The sequence below is a fragment of the Arachis ipaensis genome, chromosome B02 (genome assembly GCF_000816755.2).
Source record: "Arachis ipaensis cultivar K30076 chromosome B02, Araip1.1, whole genome shotgun sequence".
Classification (NCBI taxonomy): domain Eukaryota; kingdom Viridiplantae; phylum Streptophyta; class Magnoliopsida; order Fabales; family Fabaceae; genus Arachis; species Arachis ipaensis.
In genome coordinates, this window is record NC_029786.2 from 16650902 (window position 1) to 16662998 (window position 12097).

The 12097-nt window shown below is 37.1% G+C and overlaps 1 protein-coding gene across 1 annotated transcript; it reads left to right on the top strand.

Annotated features, from left to right (window-relative positions):
- LOC107626956 (zinc finger CCHC-type and RNA-binding motif-containing protein 1-like) lies at nt 1998-5604 on the top strand. Its single transcript, XM_016329838.1, has 2 exons — nt 1998-2258; nt 5482-5604. Exons 1-2 carry the CDS (start codon nt 1998-2000, stop codon nt 5602-5604), a joined length of 384 nt encoding a protein of 127 aa, XP_016185324.1.

The window sequence follows — 12097 nt, forward strand, 5'->3', positions numbered from 1 at the left end:
GGTAAGATTTGGTGAAGAGATCTTGGCTTCTCCATACCAAAAATAGTTGAAGAAGATTTCGGTCAGAGAAGAAGATCCTTGGAGGGATGGCTTGTCTTTGATTCTGCTCAACCACCACAGAAGGTAGCTACAGTGGCTACGTGATGGAAGAGGCAGAGATTGGAGCAAATGAAGCTGTCATCATCAAGCATGCATCAAGGGCTAGGAGTTCATCTTGGAGAGCAAGGCAAGATGGAAGGCTCGGATTGATGATTGTTGGTGACCAAGGAAGGACTAGAGGTAATTGCATGTTGGGTTTTGCATGGGTTATCTCTTCTCTCTCTCTCTGGCCGAACCGGTTCTGTTTGAAGAAGAAGAAGATTGGCTTGTTTTGTTTGGTTTCAACCTTGGAGGCTTCTCCCTATAAGTAAGGATGAACAGTCAGGGTTTGATTCAAGGAGTGAGAGTGCAAAGCACAGGGTTCTCAGAGCTACCTAAGCTAACAGAATTTCTTCTCCTTCAATTTTTTATTTTGTAATTTTTTTGTTTAATTTTGTCTGTCTTGAGTCTCATGGAAAAAGGCAAACAGTGAGGTTTGTATGAAAAAGCCATAGAGCGAAAAAAGGCAGAGAGTGCAAAATTAAAAGAAAAAGTCATAGATGTCCTTAGAGTTCATTTGTACATCTGTGTTGTGTTTCATGATTCTGTGGGAATCCCCTTATAAGTTGGGTTAGCACTTTACAGTTGAAAGCTTGGTAGTGACCAAGTCAAGTTCAGGATTGGGTTTAGAATTCTGGACTTGTCCAGATAGGAAGGGTAGTTCCTAGGGAGAATTGGTGTTTGTAATAAATGATGATCATAGTGAAATTCCATCATCTTTGTGATGGAGACTGGATGTAGGCTGCACTGCACTTAGCAGCTGAACTAGGATATATCTGGGTGTAATTTCCTCTCTCTTCTACTCCATTTCTGTTTCTGCTGCACAGGAGATAAAACTAAAAATATCTCGTGCTGATCGACGAGACAAAAAGAAAAGTCTCGTGGCTGTATACGAGACAAAAGAAAAGTTCTCATGGCTAGTTACGAGACAAAAAGGCAAAAAGTCTTCAGAAAGTGTTTCAAAGAACAGCAAGTGTTATCAAGTGAAAAAGGGGCTAAGATTCAACTCCCCCTTCTCTTAGCCACTGAAAACCATCAATTGGTATCAGAGCTTGGTCTCAAAGAGATCAAGCTTTGCAGAAAACAGTGGCTCAAATCTGGTGTCATACAACTTGACTGAAGGACAATCAAGCAACAGACCTCCTCTTTTCAATGGGAAAAACTACACCTATTGGAAGGAAAGAATGAAGATCTTTGTGCAAGCAGTAGATTACAGACTTTGGAAGATTATCCTGGAGGGTCCTCAATATCCAACCGTCACAAGTGTCGAAAGAGTTATCTCTCTTAAACCAGAAGCAAGCTGGACTGAAGAAGACAGAAAGAAGGTTGAACTCAACGCCAAGGCCATCAACTTACTCAACTGTGCTATCAGCTTCGAGGAATACCGACGGGTATCACGATGCACAACGGCAAAGGAAATCTGGGACAAACTTCTAGTGACTCATGAAGGAACCACCATTGTAAAGAAGACCAGAATAGATATGTTAAACAGAGAGTATGAAATGTTTGCAATGAAGGAAGGAGAATCCATTGATGAATTGTTTGAGCGCTTCAACATCATCATTGTCGGCTTGGATGCTATGGGAATCAAGTATCCTGAATCTGTGCTAGTAAGAGGAGTGTTGAGATGTCTCACAAAAGAGTGGAAAACAAAAGCATTAATAATCTCTGAGAGTAGTGGCCTTGATTCCATGACATATGATGACTTGAGAGGAAACCTTCTTGCTTTTGAAAAAACTTATTTGAAAAAAGATTTAAAAAAGAAAGGAATTGCTTTTACATCTGTGACTAACCCCTTGGATGATGAATCCAGTGATTCTGAAAATGAATTTGTGTTGTTTGCCAAAAAATTTAGGAAAATGGTGAAGCTCAAGGAAAGAGGCAAAGGAGGCAGTTCAAGAAAACAGAAGAAAGATCTCAGCAAGGTGACATGCTACAACTGTAAAGAAACAGGGCATTTTAAATCTGACTGCCCTAAGTTGAAGAAGGAAGAAAAGCCGAAGAAAGGAAAGAAAAAGGGACTGATGGCATCATGGGAGGATCTGGAAAATGATTCAGAAGATGATGAAGAATCCGAAACCAAGTCTCAACCTTGTCTTATGGATGACCACGTTGAACAGGTATGCCTAGCATCCAAATGGAACGAGAATATGTGGTATATGGACATCGGATGTTCTAGGCATATGACCGGAAAGACAACCTTCTTCATAAAGCTTGATGAATATGATGGAGGATTTGTCACTTTTGGTGATTATGCTAAAAGAAAGATAGTGGCTGTTGGGAAAGTTGGTAAAAGCTTTTCATCTTATATAAATGATGTTCTTCTTGTAAATGGTTTGAAGCATAATTTACTTAGTGTAAGCCAATTGTGTAGGTTTTGAAGTTATTTTTAGAAAGTTTGTATGTTTGGTTGTTTGTGAGAAAACTGGGGATATTTTATTTGAAGCTAAAAGGTACAATAATGTGTATGGATTGACTCTTGAAGACTTGAAAGAATAAAATGTAACATGTTTTGCTTCTCTTGAATATGAAAAATGGCTATGGCATAGAAAGTTGGGTCATGCTAGCATGTATCAAATTTCTAAGCTAGTCAAGAAAATTTTGGTTAGAGGAATTCCAAATATCAAGTTTGATAAGGATCTTACTTGTGATGCTTGCCAATTTGGCAAACAAGTAAAATCCTCTTTTAAATCAAAAGATGGAATCTCAACCAAAAGGCCATTAGAGATGTTACACATTGATCTTTTTGGTCCAACAAGAACTCAAAGTTTAGGAGGTAAACACTATGGTCTTGTGGTGGTAGATGATTACTCTATATTTGGTTGGGTACTTTTTCTTGCTCATAAAAATGATGCTTTTCATGCTTTTTCAACCCTTTGCAAGAAAATTCAAAATGAAAAAGATTTAAAAATTGCTCATTTGAGAAGTGATCACGGAAGAGAATTTGAAAACCAAGACTTTGAAAAATTCTGTGATGACTTTGGAATTGCTCATAACTTTTCATGCCCTAGAACCCCTCAACAAAATGGGGTGGTTGAGAGAAGGAATAGAAGCCTTCAAGAGATGACTAGGGCCATGCTTTGTAATAATGAAATTCCTAAATTTATATGGGCTGAAGCTGTAAATACAGCATGCTACATTTTGAATAGGACAATTATTAGAAAAAGGGTTGAAGAAAACACCTTATGAGCTATGGAAAAGAACCCTCCAAATCTTAAGTATGGAAAGGAACCCCTCCAAATCTTAAGTATTTTCATGTTTTTGGATGCAAATGTTTTGTACTTAATAATAAAGAAAACCTTGGTAAATTTGATCCAAAATCCTATGAAGGGATGTTTGTTGGATACTCCACCACTAGCAAGGCATATAGGATTTATCTCAAAGAACATAGGACCATAGAAGAATCCATACATGTTACTTTTTGTGATTCTAATTTAATTCCCAGTACTGTGATAGATAATGATTCCAATTGTGAAGAAGTTGGAACAAGTAAAGAAAATTTCAAGTCTGCTCAAAATGAAGAATCTGCTAGTCCAGTTTTGTCTCGTCAGATTGGAGGAGACATTTCCATTTTGTCTCCTGAGCCAGCACGAGAAACTAAAACAGAAAGACCCGCAGAAGCTCATCAAAGTTCAACACCACTCCGAAAGCCTAGAGAGTGGAAGTCTATGAGGGGTTATCCTCATGACTTCATCATTGGAAACCCCTCTGAAGGTGTAACAACAAGATCCTCAACCAAGAGACAATCTGAACCAAGCAACTTTGCCTTCTTGTCACAAATGGAGTCCAACAATGTAAAACAAGCTCTTGAAGACCCATCATGGGTCAAAGCTATGCAAGAGGAGCTGGCTCAATTCGACAAGAATGAGGTTTGGACACTAGTACCTCATCCGGATGGTAAGAAAGTTACGGGTACTAAGTGGGTGTTTAAAAATAAATTAGATGAGGATGGAAAATTTGTTCGTAACAAGGCTAGATTAGTGGCCCAAGGTTACGATCAAGAAGAGGGTATAGATTTTGATGAGTCTTTTTCTCCGGTAGCAAAAATGGAAGCAATTAGGTTGCTTCTTGCCTATGTTGCCCATAAGGGTTTTAAAATATTTCAAATGGATGTAAAATATGCTTTTCTTAATGGCTTTATTGATAGAGAAGTGTTTGTGGTACAACCCCCGGGTTTTGAAGATAAAGAATTTCCAAATCATGTTTTCAAACTCTCTAAGGCTCTTTATGGCCTTAGACAAGCTCCAAGAGCTTGGTATGAAAGGCTTAGTACCTTCTTGTTGGAAAATAAATTTCAAAGGGGTACCACCGACACTACTTTATTTATTAAAGCATCTAATGATGATATTCTCCTAGTTCAAGTTTATGTGGATGACATTGTGTTTGGATCGGCCAATGTGTCCTTGTGTGAAGAGTTTGGAAAACTCATGACTAGTGAGTTTGAGATGAGTTTAATGGGAGAGCTAACTTTCTTTCTTGGCCTCCAAATTAAACAAACTCCTAGTGGTACCTTTAATCACCAAGGAAAGTATGCAAAAGAACTTATCAAAAAATTTGGCCTAGAAAGTTCCAAACCAATGGGAACACCAATGTATCCAAATACAAAACTTGAAAAGGATGATGATGGCAAAGATGTGGATGAAACAAAGTATAGAGGAATGATAGGTTCACTTATGTACCTTACCTCCTCTAGACCGGATATTGTTCAAAGTGTGGGTGTATGCTCAAGGTTTCAATCTCACTCAAAAGAATCCCATCATTCGGCCGTTAAGCGCATCATTAGATACATTAAGGGAACTAGTGATTATGGCTTGTGGTATCCTAAATCTGATGACTTTTGTGCAGTAGGGTTTTGTGATGCAGATTATGCGAGAGATAGAGTGGATAGACGGAGCACATCCGGCATGTGTTGCTTCCTTGGAAGCTCACTCAACATGTAGTCAAGCAAAAAACAAGCCACAGTGGCTCTATCCACAACTGAAGCTAAATATATTTCTGCATCTGCATGTTGTTCACAACTAATTTGGTTAAAAATGCAGTTGGAAGATTACAAATTAAAGATCAATAGTATACCTTTATTTTGTGATAATATGAGTGCTATAAACATTTCAAAAAATCCTGTTCTGCACTCAAGATCCAAGCACATTGAAATTAAATATCATTTCATTAGAGAACATGTGCAAAAAGATACTATTGATATTCAATTTGTAAAATCTGAAGACCAACTTGCTGACATTTTTACAAAATCACTCTGTGAAGACAGATTCTGCACTTTGAGAAAAAGTTTGGGAATGTTTGATTTAAGTTCTATTGATAACTTGTAAAATGTTTGATTCTGCTCAGTTTTATCTCATAGGAAAACAGGAGATAAAAATCAGGGAGTATTGGAAGAGCTATGATCAAGGGAGAGACTGCGCAGAAATTAATCCTTATGGGCGCCACCAAATTTCTTTGACCCCACTTTGACCGTTTTGTTAGTTGCTTTTTGGGTAAATCACAATCTCTCTTTGTTGTCTCATCAAATCTTGTTGGAAGTGGTTATTGTCAAATTAAATCTTTCTTTTTCATCTAATCCCTTGATTCTAGGAAACAACTTTTCAGTTTATTTCAAATAAAAGAGAAACTCCCTTGGGCAATGACCGCTCATAAATGGTCATTAAACTCCCTCCAATTCTCTCTCCACTCCACATTTATTACGTCCCTAACCTTCCCACTCCCTCACTCAATTCGGTCTTCTTCAACTCTTCCTATTCCACTTCTCCAATTTCTTTATCATGAAAAAGAAAATCGCCCCTAGAAAAAGTGAAAGACTTCTCTTCTCTCAAAAACCTTCCACTCCTTAATCTCACACCCACATACATATCCATTTTACCTCTTCATCTTCTCCCTCCCCACCATCCAAACACACAGACACAATGAGGAGGAAGGTAATAGCTACGAAGACATCTTCAAGGAAAAAGAAAGAAAAATTTTCCGTGGAGGAAGAAGAAGAATCACACACCTCACCCATTCCTTCACCGCCACACTCACCACCAAAGAAGGCCACACCCGGAAGGAGTTCCCAGAAAACAAAAGGGTTCGCACTGCACAATACCAAGGAGCCAGCAAACCTGGAGTCTTTGGATTTCAAGAACAAGTTCAACAAACCACACTCTCATTTTGATCCGGCCAGGTTCAACTCATGCGCCTCATATGAATTCCATAAGGAGGTTCTGGAAAAGCGCCATCTCTGTGCCACCTATCTCATCAATCTCGACTCACTCACCAACAAAGGGATCAATGTTTCTTCTCTGTTTGAACTGCTCCAATGGACACCACTGCTCCACATCCAGAAATCGGTTTACCCGGTTTAGTACGTGAGTTCTATGCCAACATGCGACTGATTGATGGCACCATCCACTCCTATGTCAAGAAGGTTTACATGACACTGAACACTGAGACAATTGGAATTATCCTGGGCTATACGGATGCGGGGCCAAGAGCTTATATGGCTGAGAAGTGAGACTCCCAGGTTGGGGTCAGGTACAAAATCGTCCTGCAACATATCTGTGAAAACCTATCTGACTTGGACAGCACTACTTCTACCCACAAAGCACTCGGCCCTACCAACTCTCTGCTTCACAGGATCATCACCCACATTCTGACCCCGCAAAGCGGTTCCCATAATAGAGTAACCTTTTCTGACTCTCTCATCATTTTTGCTCTTGTTACATCTACTCCTATATCATTTGGTTATCTTATGATCAAATACATGTGAAAATCAGTTAAGAGCACTAAAAAGACGAATCTGCCTTATGGCATGTTTTTAACAAGTATTTTTGAATATTTTAAAATTGATCTCCTAAATGAGGCTGTAGAAAACAAGGTATCTATGATCAAAGGAGGAGGAGCTGTGAAGGGAACCAAGGGGAAGAAATCTGTAGCTTCGGATAGTGATTTTGAGAGTCGGCCTGAGTCCTCCAAGGCAACAGAATCAATCAAAGAAATCCTCACTGAATTCTCAAACATGTCAGAGCTAATGGTACAATCCCATAAGGCGGCCCACAAGCTAGCCTATGAAAATGAGAGGGCTTGGATAAGGTGCAAGGATAGGGTAAGTCTGATGCTGGAGAGCTTTGAGGAGGAGTTGGGTGCTAGTAGTGACGAAGAGGCTGACGAATCTGAGCTTCACTTATTTGATGATTAATCTGTTTTTTTTTTAGTATTTGATATTGGCATATTTAGGCTCAATTTGATACTCTATTTTGTCTGTTTGGATACTGTTGGACCTATGACTTGATGATACACTTGTAACATTTTGGGTATATTTTGCATATTTTGTTTTCTATGTCATTTTTTTTGCAGGTGCCCCTTGATGCCAAAAGGGGGAGAAATAGTGTAGAAAAATTGAAATTCACAAAACAGGGGATGAAATCCTCTTGAGGATTCATGATCTTCCTTGTTTCATGTTTTAATATCTTGTTAAGATGATATGTTTGAGGTTGATTATGTACCTGTTCTATCTTGATTAATGCTTCTTAATGCTTGTAATTTAATTGATTTATTTTGGTAAAATACCTACTTGTTAGGATTGTGATGCTTTTGACTTACCTTGATAAAATGTTGCTGCTTTGAATTTATTTTTGGCAGTTCCTTTAAGCATAGTTGTTATGGTTTGAGATGATCATACTTAAAAATATTTTTCTTGCTATAATTAATTTGCTCTGATTTGCTTATTGGAAAATAGTTTCAAAAGGGCTTGAAAAGCAGCTTCAGGAAAACATCAATTTTTGTACCTAATTGTTTTATATGAAATTGAGCAGAAAAATTATTTTATGATAACAAAAGAGTTTTATTTGTCATCCAATTCTGCTCATAAATCAAGCATTCAACATCTCAAAAATTAATATGTTGAATAACATAGTTACCTAAACTTGATTTCTAAAGTTACAGGTATAAAGCTTCCTTTGGTAAAATAGCATACATTTAGGGGGAGCCATGTGACAATTAGAAAGGGAGAGAAATTCAAATATTCAAAGGGAGTACTCTATACTTTAATCTTTAATTTCTTTCCATTTCAATTTTAATAATGTTTGTCATCAAGAGGGAGATTGATGAGTTTGGAAAACTCTAAGTTAACATTTGTGATGACTAAACATTATTAATTTAATTAATTATAAAAATATTAATTCATATATGTTGATTAATTAATTTTTGCTATGCAGGTTATGTTTGGGCCGAAAATAAAAGAAAATGTTGCAAGTTCAAGTGTTTTATAAATACATTCATTATTGATGCAAAAAAAAATGTTTAGTTTGTGTGGCTGAATTGTTATCACATTATATGGGCCAGTTTAAATCATTATTGCTACAAGCCCAATTGAAACCTTTGCTAAAGAGACCAAAGTTTGGTCCAAAACAATTAAGCAAAGAAAGCAAAGTTTCATTGCTTTCACTACAAGAATTTGACAAATTAGCGACGAATTTTTGCGAGAAATATTTTTTGTCATTAATCCGTCACTAACTTGCGAGGAATTAGTGACGCACTAACGACAAAATTAATAAGCGGTCACAAAATACCCGAACTTGAGAAAAATGACTGATTAGCGAGAGATTTACGAGTAAGTTTGTTTCTCGCAGATTGACTTTTGTAGCTAAAAAAAGAGCGAGGAAAATTTTCTCGCTAATTTCTCGCAAATTAATTAGCGAGTGACAATGTTCTAGCAAATCAGTCACTTAGGAGTTCAATCGAATAAAAGTAAAGTAGCGAGGGATATTATTGTCACTATTTCGTCGCAAGTATTTGATATACAATTAGCGAGAAACAATTCACACACTAGTTTGTCGCTAAATAAACTTTGTGTGAAAAGGCTAATTAGTGAGGAACAATGTCCCTAGCTAATCCATCACAAAGACTTGAAATGCATTCTGCGATGGACAAATTCCTAGCTAATTTGTCGCGAAAGTTTTTATTTTTAGCGAGCAATTCGTTTCTCGCTAATTTGTCGCATAATATTGTAAAATTCAAAATTAGGGTAGCGACAGAAAATAGTCGTCGCTAACTCGTCGCAACAGATATATCATTCAGCTAGGAAAGTGTTCCTTGCTAATTAGTCGCTAAAGTGGAAATACGGATATTGAGCACCTATGACCTAAGTAGCGAGAAATTTGCGACCGTTTAACAACTGACACACTTCGTTCGCTGATTTCAAGTCGCTGATTAGCGGGCGAAATACATTTGTCGCTAAGTTGTCGCAAGTTTAATTTAGCGAGCGACTTGGCAACTGCAATCTTGTCGCAAAGCAAAAGCTATATCCTACCTATTTTGTAGCAAATTACTCGCTAACCTCGTTGAAAATCAGTCGCAAAGTTATAACAAATCCAAAGCTAATCGAGAAAATTTTAGAAGTAACTAGTCGCAATTGAGTCACTAATCAAAAGCTTATTTAGTGAGGAATTAGCGACCGTTTAATAACTGCTTTTCTCGCTTATTTCATGTTGCTACTAATTTGTCAGAAAAATGTTAGTCCTTATTCTGTCCTTATTCCATGTTGATACTAATCACTAACTTCTATATAAATCCATGAAAAATTCATGAAAAGTTTGAAGCAAATTTGCCAAGCACGCTAATGTAATTTGTCACAATTTTGTCACTAATATAAAGCTATTTTAAATGAGACAATAATTAAAGTCTCAAAGTCGTGACTAATAATTAGCTAGCTAATTTTTAATAACTAATAATTTATAATATTCTAGCAAGAAGTCCATTCTCAAAAATTTTACAAACAATTCAAATCAAAAGCTTTTTCTTAAAAAATATTTTTTTCCAGTTAGATCACAAATTTTTCGTTATTTTTAATGGAAAGTTTGTTGTTAATTTGAATTGAAATTTAAAACTAATATATTTTAAAGACAAATTAAAAAATTCAATATTTTTAGAAAATGAGAGTATAATGTTGATATTTTCAATCACAAAATATAGGATAAAATATTTAAATAAACTAAATGCATGCAAATATTATTTTATCACCCAAAGCAAGAAATGATACGTGAATCTTACAAAGACGTTTTTTATACCAATCGAATAAGGGTAATTAGATTTACAAATTTTAGTAGTAAATCGAATTAGACTAAATAGATTTATTAGGTCAGCTTTAACTACACATAAATCGAAACAGGTAATATCGATTTACATATTTACATATAAATCGAATCGAATCAGGCTAGCCATATTTATGCATGGGCATGGGTGGTATGTTTCCAAATAAATCTAACCAGCTTAATTCGATTTATATAGGACGGAGGGCTTTATATAAATCCGTATTATTATTATTATTGTTATTGTTATTGTTATTGTTATTGTTATTGTTACAAATCACCCTAATAAATCAATGGCATGTAAATCGAAACAGGGCAACTAGATTTATATAAAGTCCTCCTATCCGGTTCGGTTCATTATTAAGACCAGACCTGCAATTGACTCGGTCAATAGCGGTCAAATAGTTAAAAACCAGATGATTTTGTCACGAACTGGACTCAGTTTAGGCAGTTGATGACCCGCACTTCCTCCTTGACCCGCGTACTCTACACGTAGACCAATGGGGTGTGGATCACTGTAAGAGCATCTATTTGAATCCCCTTCAAAAGTGGCGTCTCTAAGGTTCGATCCTTGAACTTAAGAGTGAGTAAAAAAATGGATATTTGACTTTAAAATCAAACTCGTAAAAAATGCAAGTCTAAACGACTTTGTCATAGTTATTAGAACCGAATCGAATCGCACCGATTGGTTCGACGGAAAAAACAGTGAATTGATGTCCTATCCGGTTTGGTTCATTATTAAGATCGGACTTGCAATTAACTCAATCAATGGCGGTCAAAAGTTGAAATCGGACAGTTTTGTTGCGAACCGGACTCGGTTTAGGCAGTTGACCCGCACTTCCTCCTTGATCCGCACACTCCACACATAGACCTGCGGGGTGTGGATCACTGTAAAAGCATCTATTTGAATCCCCTTCAAAAAGTGGCTTTTTAAGGTTCAATCCTTGAACTTGAGAGTGAGTAAAAGCCCCCTCTCACTTGACAAGTGAATCTTCAATAGATTTAATGCTTATCATTATATATACCATATTATTTTACTAAACACTCTAATGTAATTTGTCACAATTTTGTCACTAATCTAAAGTTATTTTAAATGAGGGAATAATTAAAGTCCCAAAGTTGTGACTAATAATTAGCTAGCTAGTTTTTAATAACTAATAACTTACAAACTGAGGAACCGAACTAACAAAACTCCAAAAAATACCATTTTTCTGACTAAACCTAACCCTAACACATCACTAACATACACACAACGCCGCACTCACAAATGACACACATCACCCTCTTCGCTCTCACAATCTTTCCCTCACTCACTCACTCACTCACTCACAATCATTTCCTCACTTAGCGCCACTGCCACCGCGAGCAGCGCTGTTGCCACTGCTGTCACTGCTGTCACGCACAAAGAGCGACTGAGCGAGCCCTTCTTCTTGCACCTTCCGTCTCCGACAACCGAATTGCCATCATGCTCCAGCCATCTGGGCCTTCGTCTCTGGTTTTTGGTTTGCCATCGTTGAAGCCATGCTATTCGTGTGACCCTTCATCTACGTCGTTGAAGCCGTGACGTCCCTCCAGTTTTTCGTCTTCGTAGCCACTGACGCGCCATCGTATATCTGTTTCCACCCCCATCATCTCCATCGTCTCACCATCTAGTGTGTTCCGTCGTCCTCCTCGAAAAAATGCAAGCCTAATACTTGCTTGCTATTTAACAGTTTGTTTAACAATTTGTCACTAGTGAATGAATTGTTGCATACATGAAATGAGATTCAAATATCAAATACTTGCTTATTATTTGTTTATATGATATATATTATTCTATAAATTATATTAGCCCTCTCTCAGCTCACTCCCTTGCCTTCTCTCAAGAGTCTCAGTCATTATAT

Bases quoted from the DNA above. Each gene is read 5' to 3' on its own strand.
- LOC107626956 (XM_016329838.1), top strand. From the start codon at position 1,998: ATGGTGAAGCTCAAGGAAAGAGGCAAAGGAGGCAGTTCAAGAAAACAG. The intron at 2,259-5,481 runs GTATGCCTAGCA...GATTCTGCTCAG, and splicing joins TGGATGACCACGTTGAACAG to TTTTATCTCATAGGAAAACA.